Source organism: Glossina fuscipes, unplaced genomic scaffold, assembly GCF_014805625.2.
Source record: "Glossina fuscipes isolate IAEA_lab_2018 unplaced genomic scaffold, Yale_Gfus_2 42, whole genome shotgun sequence".
NCBI classification, from domain to species: Eukaryota; Metazoa; Arthropoda; class Insecta; order Diptera; family Glossinidae; genus Glossina; species Glossina fuscipes.
In genome coordinates, this window is record NW_023998426.1 from 830,399 (window position 1) to 846,311 (window position 15,913).

Consider the following 15,913-nt stretch of genomic DNA (forward strand, 5'->3'; position numbering starts at 1 on the left):
TTTCAACTTTCAATATCAAATAAAGCTTTCTTTCAACCAATTAATATGTAATATTCCTGAAATCATTAATAAAAATCGTTTCTACAGAAAGTTGTAATATTTGCCGTGCAACTTGTTTAATTAACTGTCAATCACTTTTCTTCGTCTTTTTTGTCATCTCTATATGCACGCTACGCTTTTTCCCCTCGTTTATGAGTTCAACTTTGAATTTGAATTTTTTTTTTTTTTTTAATTTATTTCTAGAATTTAAAAATCTTTCGCTCGCTTGTGTCTTTTTTTTTCTTCTCAACGCTTTCCTCCTTCTTTTAGTTTCATTGCAATCTTTTTTTCTTTTTTCCTATGCTTTTTTATTTTTTTTTTTTTATTCTCAACAATTAGCTAATACTGTTATTTCTCTTTACAGCTCCCTCTAGTCCTTCACATCAGGGACGTAAACTGCTGTACGCTACACGTGGTATGCGTGGTGGTAGCGTTGATTTACCCGATGATATGGATAAATCGCAATCATCAGCCAGCACTTCGCCTTGCCCATCACCTGTAAGATATTCTCAGGTATTCTTTCTTTTTTAGTTTTTAGTTTATTTTTATCATTTTTTATTAAAAAATTTGCCTTTAATTTGCCCAAAAAAAGTTAATGAAAAAAAGTTTACGTATAACACAATAACATACAAAATCCAATAAGCAACGAGGAAACCAGCAAAGTTTTATCACCTAATGAAGCGCTCACGCAAAAAAAATAAATAAAATCATTTCCTGTGGTGCGAAGTGATACCTTAATTTCATCGGATAATAATAACAACAAGGTTTTATGAGAAATAAATAAAAAATTATCACAGACAGACACTTTGCTCGCAAGTAATAAATTATTTTTATATAAATTTTAAATGAAGAAATTTATTATTAGAAATCAAGTGAAAAGATTATAATGGGACACGACCCACCATTAAGTAGCCTACACCACTTCGCTTAATACAGATTTATATATAACGACTTTTTAAAATAAAGCTTTATAGGGAGAGTGAACCGGCACGAAACAGGTTCAATGGCGCTCGTCGTCGGCGTACCAAATTTAATCATAATCAAGATTGAACATGAGAAAACAAGACCGAGAGACAGACGGGCGGACAGACAAGCTTAGATCGATGCAAGAAGTGATTCTGAATCGTTCAGTATTATAAAAGCTGCGTCTATCCCAAGTCCTTTTTCGTGTTGCCTATATCCGTTGAGCCCATACTCAATATACCCTTGTATGGCAGGTGGTGTAGAGTATAATGAAAAGTATAAAAATTTCTATAAATCTAATATAAGCGAATCGCAGCGAATTCATAGCGTAATTTCCATTAAAACTTATTGAAAGATTAAAAAGATTTTTTCCATACTACAGAGGGAAATAAAAAATTTTTCAACCACAAATTGTGTAGCACATCAAGGCTTTAACGGAAAAACAGCAATTAACTTTATGGCTTAAGTGCTTCGGGGAAAACCTTTGCATTGCATTCTACTAGTAAACATTTAAAAGCCATTACATAAATGATTTTATTTAACTCTTTACTTATTTATATTACATAAGCAAATTGTTTAAGATGTTAATTCAGTTTATATTCACTGATGAGCGAATCATTTTAACTGTTCAATAATAGTTTCAAGTTCAATCAGTATTCTTCCGATAGCAAACTAAGGAAGAACTGATGAGAAGATTTCTATCGCATGATATACTGTGACATCAGTCAATCTAGCATGTAGTAAAATTTAAATCATACGCATTGCCTTCGAACATAGATATATGAAATAAGGGATTTCTTCAAACATCGATTTTGCTATCAAGCCTGATAGGCTTGCTTCTAGATTCCGATGTATATGGTAAGAGAATTTTGCAGTTTTGTTGAAAATACAAATCCAATAAACTAAACTACACTATACAGTTTGTTATAGAATATTGGAGCTAAATTGGCCAAGACTTGAATAAGATAAGAATTGGAGACGTTGCTTATCGACGGCAAGGCCACTTCTGGCCGCATGATAATTTTATTAATAAAAATGAAAGAGAAAAGAACCATAAATATTAGGTTAGGAAGAATAACGCGCATGCTCTTCTCCCCTGTTTTCGTTAACTTTTTCAGTTTTAAGTAAAGTAATTAAAGTATCTTGAGTGCCCGCTAACCGAACGATGTACATAAATCATAATAAGAATAGTTTCTCTTTTGTTGCATGTGTCGATAAGCAAATTTGTGTACCTAGGGAATCACTTCTATCCATTACTAATGTTCTTTGAACAGAAACACATAATTGAAAATCAAATTTTATGAAAAAAAAACAGCCTTAGATGCAAAATTCAAATTTAAATTTAAACTTAACTTCAGCAGACTTACTTCTCGATAGCATGTGCAAGAAGTTAGAAAATCGCATTTGACTTTGTTCGAATCTTTTGCAAAACCCAGCATTTTTAGCCTGAAAAAGACGAGAGAAAATTAGGAAAAATAAATTTTTGTTCCCTATAATATTGGATGGGCGTGGATAATCTCTTGCAGTTTGCAAGCAATTCACTTGAAAAATTCTAGTTCATTAGGAGAAAAAACCCAGAATGCAGATATTTACTTAGTTCACCTGCCGTCCTTCGGAGAACTTGGTCACTATTTCAATATCAATCTGCCTGATCTCTGTCACATTTGAAGCTGGAAGCTTCATTTTTGCAGGCAGGATAATGCTTATCGATTAAGAATTTAATGCTGGTCAAACACGCATACATACACACTTTAAAGTATCTCTCACGCTTCCTTCTGGTTGTCGCAAACCTTTCAACAAAATAAATATACCACCGGTTCTCGCTGATGAATGCAAAGAGAAGCACGCCGTCTTTAACATAAGAGTTACTTTGTATAGGCAACGCAAATGTATTGGAACCGCTGATTATTTTATAATAATAAGATGAGTAGAGATTAAATTTATTTTAGATTAAATTTATTGTCGACACATCAATACCAATTATGTTTGATTATCTTTTCTTTTTTTTTTGTTTTGATTATGCCTCGATACAGAAAAAGATCGAATATATATAAATTTTCGTTTTTAATTAACTTGAACTGGCTTTGGTTTTTGAAATTCTTTTATTTATTTGTTTGTATTTTGCTTGAAATGGCATTTTTTCGGTGCAGATCGGATCTAATGTAGAATTTTAAATAAATATTCACTTTTAATTATTTATTTATTTATTTTTCTTTATTATCTACAATAGAAATCTCATCGTTTATTGCCAACCAATTTATATGTAGTTTTATACAATTTTAAAGCCCGTCATGCTGACGAATTGGACTTGAAAGCCGGTTACAAGGTAAAAAAGATTTTTTCACATAAAAATATTAAAATATCTACATAAAAATGTAAAAATGTCTATACACATATATACTGTGTTTATATATGCGTATGTCTAGTATTGATTTATATAACTCAGTGGATTTACGTTATATATATATATATGTAAAAACCAAACACAAATATTTAACAATAACTTAAAATCCCTGTACAATGATTTTATTGAGTTTTTTAAAAACAAACCGCATTTATGCGAAACTGTCATTCAGCGTCAGAGCACACACGAACTTATACCACAATAGAAACTTATACTCGATGTTTCCCCGCAGGAGAGTTGCACTTACACAGCAATATATCATATTGTATATATATGCTTTGTGAATATGTACATAAAGATATCAAACATAAAACTCAATCCACCCATATACATGACACATACACATATATACATATAAAAAAATTGTTGATATGTGCAGCAATAAAACATATTGTTATGTTTATTGTTGTTGTTTAAAAGTTAAAAAAAAAAACAAAACTGAAGAAGAAGTAGAAAACAAACACAAAAGCACTCATTCTCATTGTTTAGCCATAAGCTACCGGTCCATATACCATATTACACATACATATTCTGTATGCATGCATGTATGTATGTATTGATGTATGTATGTATATATGTATGATTGGCACTATACATATGCAGCTGCAACGACGACCACGAACGACTTGAATATCAGTGATTTGTATAAAATGTATACAAAGAGCATTTAAACCATCAAAGTTAAATTCATGCTAAAATCACAACACAAACGAAATCTCAAGCTCATGCATATGTTGGCATTGTGATATCTACATATTAGCAAACATATGCATTAAGCCAAATATCAAATAAAATTTGTTATTGGCGAGGAACTAAGAAGAAGAGAAGCAAAGGTAAATGGAAAAGAGTGCTTAGCAAGAAAAAAAAAAAAAAAATGAATCTAGAGAAAGATAAACTAAATTATTTGCTATACAGCTTAAGGAACTTGTTCTAGTGTTTATCTAACTAAGAGGTCAAAAGTTTATATTAAATATTTCGCATAAGTCCACCAAGAGTCTCAATGGTAATAAGAAATATTGCTTCAGCCGCCCTTTGAGAGCATATTGAAAAGCACTTTAAATAAAGTCATTCACTCAGATTCAAATTTAATCTCTCCCTCCGTGCATAATTCATTTACCTATTTTACTATATCCTTTAATCAATGGGAAAATTGTTTTGTTAGATAAGCAAAGATTAGCTTCTGTGAAATTTGGTTAAGGGTTTTTTTTTTCTAACTTTTGGACCATTAACGTACACATTTTGCAAAACTCTTTTGCACCTCTTGCTACTAATCAACTATGTTACTTTATCTAATTAGTCGCATAAAAAGTATTGAGCTTTTTATTGATCAAATATGAAGCACACTGAGTGTAAAGATGACATATAATATTATGAGAAGAAATCATTTCATTAATTGAATTTTTATAATTTTACATTTACATACTTACATATAATTACTAGTACAACTAGTAACTTGATCTACATAAGGAAAGTTTTTAAAAACACTAAACTAATTTTTTATGACAATAAAAATCGCCGTGAAGGCGAACGATGCTTGCTGAAATAATGAGTTAATTTAATAATCGATAATCGGAGTCCGCCAAGACTTGGAACAACGTCATCAGATTGAGAGAGAAACAGATTATGTGAGTCACTTTTCTCACAACTCTGGGCCGCGTCGTGGCCTGTCTAACTCTTGATGCGGAATAACAACAATCACCACAATACTCTTCGAAATACTCTACTTACACTCTATAGTCGCAATAAATGGAGAATATAAACTACCCCGCCTTTTTTGATAATATGATGTTATAGACTTTGTGGCCTATCCTCTTGCTACCATTTGGGAATGGCTCAGTAGTGATCCGCAAATAAATGAAATCATTTGATGAAGTCACGAATTCTATCAAGTCGAACCGGTTCGGCTTTTATTAGTATATTATCCTCCTTTCCTATGACTGAACAAAAATTACTATTACTTTTAAGAACGTTCTTTGCTCCTCAACAATATAATTGTTTAGACGACCCTTCATGCTGCCACCGATTGATGATATAAGATACTTTTCTTTAACTTCTTTAACTTTAATGCTTTTTCATGAGCCATGAGTCAAGAATATTAAAAACGCCTAGCATCTAATAAAACCAACATTAGTTAGTTTTAGTATAGATGGCCAAGCTTAAAGTCCAAGCTTAAAACTTAAAGTAAACCATAAGCGTTTAGTACTGTGTCCCATTTAGAAGGTACATTATCTGGATTATCTTGAAGATCGTTATTTATTTTTCGAAATCAATTTCATCGCCTTCAAAACACTCAAAAAATATTCACTGTTAAGAATTGGGGACGGCGGAAGTGATGCTATTGTGCGCAACACCACGATGGTGGAAAAAAACTGTAAAGATCATGTCGATTCGTCAGCTACTTTGAAGTGGATTTTTCGATCTTGGCTCGATATTTGCTGATTGATTGTTTCCGCGTCGTATGCGTAGGACCAAGTCTCTCAAGTAATAACGCTTTTCATGACCGATTAATAGTTAGGAATCATCCCTTTTTTTTTTTTCTTTTGTGTCGCAAAACCTAGCTGTTGATTACGGACTGACCTTAACGAGTAGTGAGGTTGCAGCTATCGGTAATGAAAAATCCCTCGATTGTAAATTCAAATCATCGAGATCGAATTTACTCGATGTCGATAGCAATAAACCAACCCCAAGTTATCCTAATATGAAGAAAGGAAAATTTTGCTTTTCTAAAAATTTCCCTGAGCTTGGATCTTGTGAGTAGACCTTTGCTTGTACATAACATAAATTCTGCACCACTTCTAAGATTTATTTTTGAATCCATTTCCATATATATTCATGTAAGCCTTTAAACTTTATTTAAAATGAGTTAAGAAAATCCTGCCCTTATTCCAATGAAATTTTTTTGCTCTCATTAAAATATTAAAAAAAAAAAAAAAAACTTCTTAATTACAGGTACAATCGCTTTCTATTTCAAAGATTAATAATTAAAGTGTTGTACTTTTATGTGAACGTTACGTACAAGCTTCACCCTCACAGATTTTCGCTTAAGAAATCTATGCATTTAAAAAAAAGAAAAAAAAAAAAAAAAGGAAGCAATAAAACGTGTAGACATAGAGATAAATTGCTAGCAAAAGCAAAAGTGTCTGCTGAAATGAAATCATTTAAGTAAATATTCATTTACGTCGAATAAGTGAAAGGAGTAAAAAGAAGAAGGAGAAGTAGAAGAAGAAGAAGAATATGAAAAAATGAACATCAAATTCATACAAAACTTGAGTAGACAAATATTTAAACGCAGAATGAGAAAGAAAATCGGGTCAATGACGTGCCGTAAGCAAACAATTAATAAAAACTATCAGGAAAAAGGTAAACAAACTAAATTTTTAGAGGGACAAAAATAAATTTATGGATATATTTTAAGAAGAGGAGAGCAATCTAAGGAAAAATAGTGATAGAGATGTAAACATTACCTAAGGGATTTTTTCATCAAGTAATGGAGTTTATATGAGAGCACTTCATCTGTCCATTTCTTGACAAACCTTCATCACCATAGTATGACACTTTCAGTAAATTTTTCGTTCATTCGTAGCCCGCAGTAATAACCATGATAGGATATATATATATATATATATATATATATATATATATATATTTTGAAGCAATTTCTATCATTTCTATTCATCTTAACTATATAATTGCCACAATAGTTATAGATAAGACAAATTTTGTAATGATTTTCGTAAAATTACTTAAGATTCTTTTCAAAGTTCATGCAGCATTTTATCTCATTTTTAATAACACATTACAATTAAGGCATATCGAGGTTGCCAGGCCGATCAATGCTATTTACAAAAATATATCGCATGAAAGTTCGCTATTATCCTGGCGAACAAATCAAAAGGCCATAGGAGTAGCGCACTCTGGTCGTAAACCACATGACAAATGTTATACAGATAAGCTAGAGCAGAGTAAAGATATATACACTACTTGGCACGTGTAGTTGCTGAACCGGTACAATATTCGCATCAACATACATACCGACATGCCAATGGAATACATAAAATAACGAATTCGACTGACTATAAAATTCATTCTGATAGCATAACCATCTCCATCACCAGCATTGCAATCACCATCAGTATCAGTATAATAGTGCTATAGGAAAATCACTGACATAGCAGTCAAGGCTCAGCATTTTTATGCGTTGTGTGCAATCAAATGAAAACCAACCGGCATGAGTCGGTCGGAAGGTAGCGGAAATATTTACAAATGCTAGTTAAAATATGCTAAACGAAAGGCAGGCAATCGACCAAACGTTCAATCCACCGACCACCTGATATAAAATACAAAATATACGCTTTGCCGTTAGGGTAAACTGAGTAAGTAAGTATTCGTGTGTGTAATGAGAATGCAATATTGAAGAGAACATGGCTTGGTGATGGGACGTGGTCAAGTGACCGTTTCATTATTCGTATACTGAAGAAAATAAATTTATATAAATTACTTAACTATATTCGTTGACATGAATTCAAACGATATGCGCTTTTCTGTAATTTCTCCCTTTTTTTAGGTCACTGTTATCGATACCTCAGATCCGGACTGGTGGAAGGGTAAAGCAATGGGTCGTGTCGGCTATTTTCCTTCCAAATATGTTGTACGCTTGAATGCAAATGAAAAGCCGTTGCAAGTAACGCATAACCTTCAAGTGTCGGATGGCGAGCGAGGCGAAAATATGACTCTATTACGTGATCAAATTGTCATACAGGTTAGCGCCTACATATATATATGCTCTAATTATTGTTCTTGTCTGCGAATAGCAAATACTCAAAATATTTCATTTTGTTATCTTCATTTTAGACGGGCAACGAAATGAATGGTATGGTAATGGTACGGTCGGCCGATAATCGACAAGGCTATTGTCCTGTCAAATATCTGCAGGAAGTGTGACAGCCAGAAGAACCGCCCTGTGAACGCGACAAACCGCCGCAAAAATCATCACTGTCATCCAAATTGCTTGACAAAGGCAAACGTAAAATACGCATCGTTGTAACCGACAGTGCGGGCGAGCATACAAGTTACAATAATCTACCACGCGAACGTGAACCCAAAAATGTTAATGTCGATTACAACGGTGATTACGATCTTTATAAAACCCAGAGTTTTGCTTTAGATGGCAATGGTCGATCAAAAAATGATAAAAATTGGGAAAATTGGGAGCGTATTCGTGAACAGAAATTAGAACGCATGAAACATATTTGCTTTGAAAGTTACCGTCAATCAAAGCGGGATAAAATGCAACAATGGAAACCTAAACCGCGACAGCTTGATCCCTCTTGGTATACGGACAACATCTATTCAAATCATTCCGAAGATCTGGAAGACGATTATATACCCGATTGTCTCAAATATGGGGGCTATCGTAAGTTACGTAATATACGAGAACATGATGAACTTTTCATTGATACGGGCGAAGATGAATTTGCCGACGATTTCGAAGGTGAAGTTATAGAGAGGAGGGGTGAGGGGGAAGGATCAGCAGGCTATGGTTTGCAGAGATCGTTTAGTTGTAAAGAATTTCATTATCCTAAATCGCAAAGTTATTCATTTGGCGTCAATGCTTATGAAGAAGGTTTGGGTGACGCTCCAACCGTCTCCGGACCGCCACCTCCACCATCTTTGCCTCCCAGCGCTCCGCACCCTATACTTAAGAATCGCACCAATGTGCCAAAATCATATTCCTTTAGTGCCACATCGTCAACATCAGCCAAAACTATGCCTTTCGATGTCATGGACTACGAAGTGCCTCAATCAATGACGGGCAAGAGTAGAAGAGAACGACAAGAGGCTTTTCGTAAATCTATGGGGTTCTATTGTAGCAACAGTCTGGATGAAACGGCTCTATCAGGTTCCCTTGAAGCTCATACTTGTTGTGCTCGCGAACATTGCACCAACGCCAAATGTCTTCTAGATGATATCTATTCAGATAGCTATGATTTAGGGGGGCCGCGACGACCCTGGCGTCGTGTGGCCCCTTCTTCGTCATCGTTGTCTGGTTTTTATGGTGCTGGCGCCAGCGGTGGTAGCAACAGGAATCTACATGAGACCGACTGGTGGGATGAACGAAACAATCATCGTGTGGCAGGGGCTTCGCGCTACTCGCTGCTTTTGGGGCGCGAGCAGCCACAGCCGCCGCCACCTACGGTGATTTGTTGCTGTGCTGCGGATACTGACTATTGCTACCAACGCCAGCAACAACACCACATAGCCAGACCAGCACGAGCTCGTTATCACTGCCCCGGCCATCATCCGGCCGCCGAAGAGGAGGAGCATATGCATTGTAGAGCGATGGCTTACGATACGGATCTCGATCATTTCATACGTGACGAACGTGAACGTCTCATGTCGCAAGACAAATTCCTAGACGAGGATGAACGTTATCTTTCCTCCAGTGTACCGCGTCGGCAATATTCATTGTATCGTAGGCCAACGCGTAGTAAATCCATGTTAGAGGTTCAACCACCCAGTCGCTATGACGAGGATTCTTGTTCAGATTCTACGGAAATGGATTTACGCGACTTTAACATAGATTTAGAAAAATATTGGGAGGAATTAGAAAAACCACCCAGCCCCATTGACTTAGATATGCAACGTCGCAATATGCAAAGCAATCTAAAAGTTAAGAACGTCAATGTAGGCTGTTATAATAATGGACAACCCATCGATTTACATGATCGCGAGCAGGAACGCATGATGATAAAGAAATCATTGCTGGAAGGCATGCCTTCACCGCCGCAAGTTGATCATTCTTCACCCACGGACGCCAATAATGTTGCAAGTAATTTTCATTTTTTTGAGGATGCTGGCTCGCCCCTACACCGCTCCTTCAACTACGGCCACAAAGTATATCCGGCAGCCGAAGTTTTACCATCCTATCAATACAATAATTTCTATCCCGAACAAAATAGCGTTCAAACTCAACAGCCTACTAGCAGTGGGCATCATACCTCAGCGGGAGGTCATTCAGCTCTAAGTCTGATCAATAATATATTTTCGATTTACAAGCCAAATAAATACGCACCACAAAACTGCCACTATAACAATGAAACCAAACCCGAGCCTTGCAAAAAAATGAATGTTCCAAGCACACGGCGTCCCCTAGGTGCACCCCATTCCGAATATATGCATTCAATGAAGCGACCGCTCATCGTAAGTACCGAGCAACCCCACTTTAAAATCATACCAGAGAAGACAGGACTGAAGATATCGCCATTTTATAATTACGACCACGAACAGTATGAAGAAAAACCGCAAACACGCCTTAAATTGACAAGTACGGCCCGACCGTTAATGCTTCCGCACTGATGGTGCTGGACATTTCCATGGTATGGGGGTTGCTAAAGGCTGCTACTGTTACATAAAAACAACATATATAACAATATCACTTATCATAATAATCATTATCAATATGATCGTAGCATTGAAACATATATATTCATTCGATATAGCAAACCTCTGAAAGGGATCAAAACGTTTCTACAACCATCACATTTAACGTTCAACATATCGTTACATAAATTTTGAAAACTTGAATCCATACAAATTTCATGCAACTTCAACGCTCCATAATAAAGAATTTCCATGAAGAATTTGAAAAATTTACGTAACGTATGGATTGTGACGTATGCAAAGTAAAGTTACAGAGAAGAACAGAAACGTTGACTCCACATGCCATTGGAAAAAGGAAAACTTGAAATTCTATTACCTGATAAATAGTTAAAAACGAATCGGCAAAAAGAAAAATCTTAAATAAGGAGAGAAAACACAAAGAGTAAAGAAGAGGGGAACGTGTTGCATTTTATCCTACCGGTACTAACGTTGACTTAATTTGGCATTTTTCTGTTTTTTGCTCAAAGCGTGTAACTAATCGACCGATTGATTTGGCGTATTCTTAAACTAAGGAGGTAAGTCTACTATAAGGTACGTTTGAGGAGCTTCACTCCACTAATCCAAAACCAATCATTCACTGAAAATCGCTAATAATAACGAATCGAGAAAACGCTCAAATTTTTCCAATTTAAGCAAATAAAAACAATTAATAAATAAATAAAGGACAACTTAACAAAACACAACAAGTAAACATTGATATCAATAGTATTTAATAAAATAATTATTTAAAAAATTGCAAAAAAAAAAAAAAAAAAACCAAAAAGAAAAAACAACAAATGGCAACCATTAACTTTGAATACAATTTTTTAAACATAAACTTTTTTTCGATAAATTTTTTTCTGATACATATGATAATAAAAAAAACAAAAATAAAAAAATAGAAAAAAAACAAGAAATGATATACGAAAACTAAATTAAAGAAACCGAATGATTCACACTCTTATACTCTCTTTTTCTATTTTTTATACCAAAATGAAAAAGCAAAACCAAGACAAAGTACCGTCAAGAACAAAACTGAAGAAATAAAAATTTGTATTAAAACTGCAAAAAAAAAAAAACTTATCATAAAACTGAACAAGAGAAAATCTTTTCCAAAATTTTATAATAGATGTAAAAACAAAAATAAATATTTTTTTTTTTTTTTTTCAAAAATTTGAAAAATATTATAAACAGAAACATATATACATATAGAACAAATAACGTTAACTCCTGCACACTGTACGAAAGCTAGAGCACTGTTGAAATGAATTGTAAAAAAAAATAATTAAATAATTAAATAAATATATGCAAGTGCAACTCTGTGTGGGTAATAATGAGATTAAAGTAACATACACTTCTGTAAACGAGTGTGTTCAGTTGTGTGCAAACAATTGATTTAAATTATAATTAATTTTTGCAGTTTTCCTTATGACAAATTTCCAGTTATTTTCCATCGATTAAATGGATTTTCTGAAACTTTACAATATACATCACGATATACGATACTGTCCGCACTTATGTGAATACATCACATATACCTTGCCTTAGCTGTGAATAAGGAGTAAAAATTAATTTAAAATTTTTCGATCATGAAAATCTCATTAAAAGCTTTCGATCTCTTAAGATTTCTTCTTTTTTTGTGCGAGCGTATTTTGAATTTCGCGATTTTCTTATCATTTCTTAATCATTGTAAAAATATTTCTATCGCACACGGCCTTACCTTACGTAACTTCAAGATTCTTCTAAATAAGGCATTATATGGAAAGTGGTCGAAAATATGACCCTGTGCGAATGATTTCCAATAATGTTCGTCTCAAGACCGAAACATGTCAGTGCGCCAAATTTCCTGTAGGCTGAATAAGATGGCAAACGGATAGACAAGTTTAGATCGATTTAGCAAGTGATTCAGTATAGATGGGTATGATGACAAGTGGGCCTAGATCAAGTATTTCTTGGCGTGCCGTACATCCACGCAAACTCAATACGCCCTTGTACCATAAGTGGCGAAAAGTGGATATACTAAAAACTGTCTGGCTAAGCCATGCCTCGTCTAAGTACATTCAACAATTGGCCAACTGGTGCTTAAAGCGTGTTTATTTAAAAACATTTCCTCTTCCATGTTTCTGTAATCTATTCAATCCATTGCTTGCAAACAGCAATGAGAAGCCCATAGTTAAAACCTTAGGCTTTCCTGCAGTAACCGACAGATGCCATGTATGCCATGATGCAATGCACCATCAGGCGCACATTTTCTTCGTCTATATAAAGTAGAGTTATTTAATGGAAAGTTTACGCTTGCGTAGCATATTACGCTTTTAGTAGAACTTTTAAATAGAAATTTTTACTCAGTGTTCTTCGTGAACGTTTAGCGGGTGTTTAGCCAATATTTCCAATATTGCTTACTTGTCTATCAGGAAGTACAGATGGCAAAATCACTGCCGGAAGGCCGCTGGTTGATTTGTTCAAGACAATAAAATGTCAGAAGATACTTTTCGAATTATGGCAGGAGATAGAGCGACGAGGCTAGTTAGGAAAGAACTAGAAGATCAAGTAAAAACATTGCTTCTATCTTAAGACAGCAATTGATTTATTGTTCAAGAGCTTAAGCTTTCTAGAATAGTTTGCATAAAGGTTTACATTTGCTTCCTTTTAAAAGTCATTTGAGTCAAGATCTTCCAAAACAATATCTTAAAACAATTCCATATGAAATCCTTCGGCGCAACTCTTGTTTATATTGATAAACAAAACAGCGAACAAATGGATGAAAAGGTACTTCTCTCTTATTTGTTGACATTTGTTCAGGGTGTATTTAGGTATGAAAAAAAGAGATATTTTTACAATTCCAGACGGCCAACCCACGCAAAAGACCAAGTGGCCGAGTAGATAAAATTCGAGACTACGAAGATAGTGTTCGCTCGTACAAATCTCGATACGTAAACCATACTTGGTCGAACCCTGCATTACTGTAGCTGTAGTGAATACTACGTCGGTAAAGGCATAGCACTTAACAATTAGCCACACATCCACTAGGCTGCACGAATTTCCATCCTGTTCCTTCCGATCCCATTTCTTCCTTACTATGTAACTTTACCTACAACCCTTCCAGACAATTGTTTTTCTTGCAGGTATAGAGGAAAGTGTTAGATAGGGGACATCCACTCAGTGTTTGGTTATAACAAAAAAAAAAAAGAAGAGATTGCCAACACCATTGCCTCTCTCTCTCTCTCTCTCTCTCTCTCTCTCTCTCTCTCTCTCTCTCTAAAAAAGAAAGAAGTGCATTTAATCAATATTTGTGTAGCTAGAGAAGATTAGGATTAGTAAAGGGACGGAGTTTTTTCGTCTGATTGGCGAGAATTTGGCGAGGATGTTTAATCAATATTATTATCAAGATATCTTACAAAATTCGAAAAAAGATCGCAGTAAAATATTCCAGGAAAGAAAACGAGATTGTTGTTGTGAGTTTCGAAATAAGCACATGTAACACTTTGACTTGTGTTGTACACATGTTTTTATTCCAGGACCTTTAAACTGCTCTCCCAACTACAAATATTCCTCCTCCTTGTCTTCTTTCGAAAATTTGATGCCATACCACGCCTTTTTGCAGCATCTGTCAAAGAACGCTCAGCTTTCTTTATTCGGTTAGCGTCGCCTTCAATGCAAAAAGTGTACGATTTAATCATTTTTAGAATGTTAGTCACTAAAATTACACACCGCAGTGTCAGTCGTTATGTCCAAGAATTTTTATTTAAAAATTTCAAGAAAACATTTTTTGCTAGTAATAAATTTTTTCCACGTTTTCTAGAAGGTTCAAAGCATCTATTAATGCAATAAAGAAAATGTACAATGGTGTTATGTATCAAGCTTGACTGTAGAGAATTTCTCTAAGTTTCATTTTTTATTTCACATATATATAGACATTGATGGATTTTACTCTATTAAACCCACACAGGCTTCGCAAAATCTAAAGTATTTTTAAGTTCTCTCTAGATATTAAGGCAAAAAAAAAAAAAAAAAAAATAAGTAAAAATAAATAAATAAATAACAATAAGTTTGTCCTTATGAACTCATAGCTAAAACAAGACAAACATTATATATAGAAAGCAACCGTGCGTACGTATAACTACAATGAAAAAAGGAAAAAAAAAATCAGAATAAATTACAAATTGTGAACATATGATAATTAAACGCCTAATTCTTATGAATGAAATTTTTATCAAAGGAACATTTTCTTGGATTCATGCCACAATCACGAACGAACACCGCACAAGACACAACACCTATGCAAACAAGTACAGAGACACAAAACACTTAAATTGGGCATGAATGAAAATTGTTACCTACCAAGCCATATATAGATAAATGAAGTATATATATATATTAAAATTATATATAACAGAAAATAAACAAAAAGAAAAAAAAAAAAAACATAATAAAAAGTAAAAGAACACAAAAAATGCTTAAAAAGATTGGCACATGGAACTTAAAGGAAAATAAACAAAAAGCGGTAAATTAGTAAAAGTACAGATAAAAAATAAAAAAACGAAAATTGTTATACTCCTAGAAAATTACAAAAATCAACAAATCTACACAAATAAATAAAAACTCTGTTGACTGTTTACTTTAATTTTTATTAAAATTATTTTTAAATAAGAAAACAAAAACAAAAAGGAAATTATTTATTTACATACCCTCCAAAATTATCATTAAAAAGTTAAATAAATTTTTAGTAAATCTTTAGGTAAAAAAAGAAAACTTTAATAATAAAAATAAAACAAAAAAAAAAACGAATATAATTTGAAAAGAAAATTTAAGTAAATAAATCAATCAATCAACAACAACAACAACAACTAGCTGAATGTGTGACTTAAAACAATTACATATGTATTAACTTTATATGTGTAAAAAAAAAAAAATCTCCTCAAAAAAAATTCTAGGTAAACCCAAATAAAACAAATTCCCTTAAAAACCAAACAAATCCTAAACTTATTTACTAAACGTCTTTATTAATGAAAAATTAAATAAAAGAAAAACAAAACAAAAACAAAAAAAAAAAAATGAAAACGAAAACTAAAACACAAGCAACCAATT

The 15,913-nt window shown here is 33.7% G+C and overlaps 2 protein-coding genes across 2 annotated transcripts in view; both read left to right on the forward strand.

Moving 5' to 3' along the window:
• Positions 1-8,451, forward strand: part of LOC119636958 — a 282,667-nt gene extending 274,216 nt beyond the window's left edge. The window contains 4 exon segments of the mRNA XM_038032717.1: positions 404-537; positions 3,233-3,328; positions 7,971-8,165; positions 8,258-8,451. Coding sequence (XP_037888645.1) covers positions 404-537; positions 3,233-3,328; positions 7,971-8,165; positions 8,258-8,347 — 515 coding nt within the window. The 3' untranslated portion in view covers positions 8,348-8,451.
• Positions 8,348-11,533, forward strand: LOC119637013 (the record flags this gene model as incomplete). Its single annotated transcript, XM_038032787.1, has 1 exon — positions 8,348-11,533. A coding segment is annotated over one exon (2,415 nt), but the record flags the coding sequence as incomplete, so codon positions are not given.
• Positions 11,534-15,913: the final 4,380 nt, after the last annotated feature.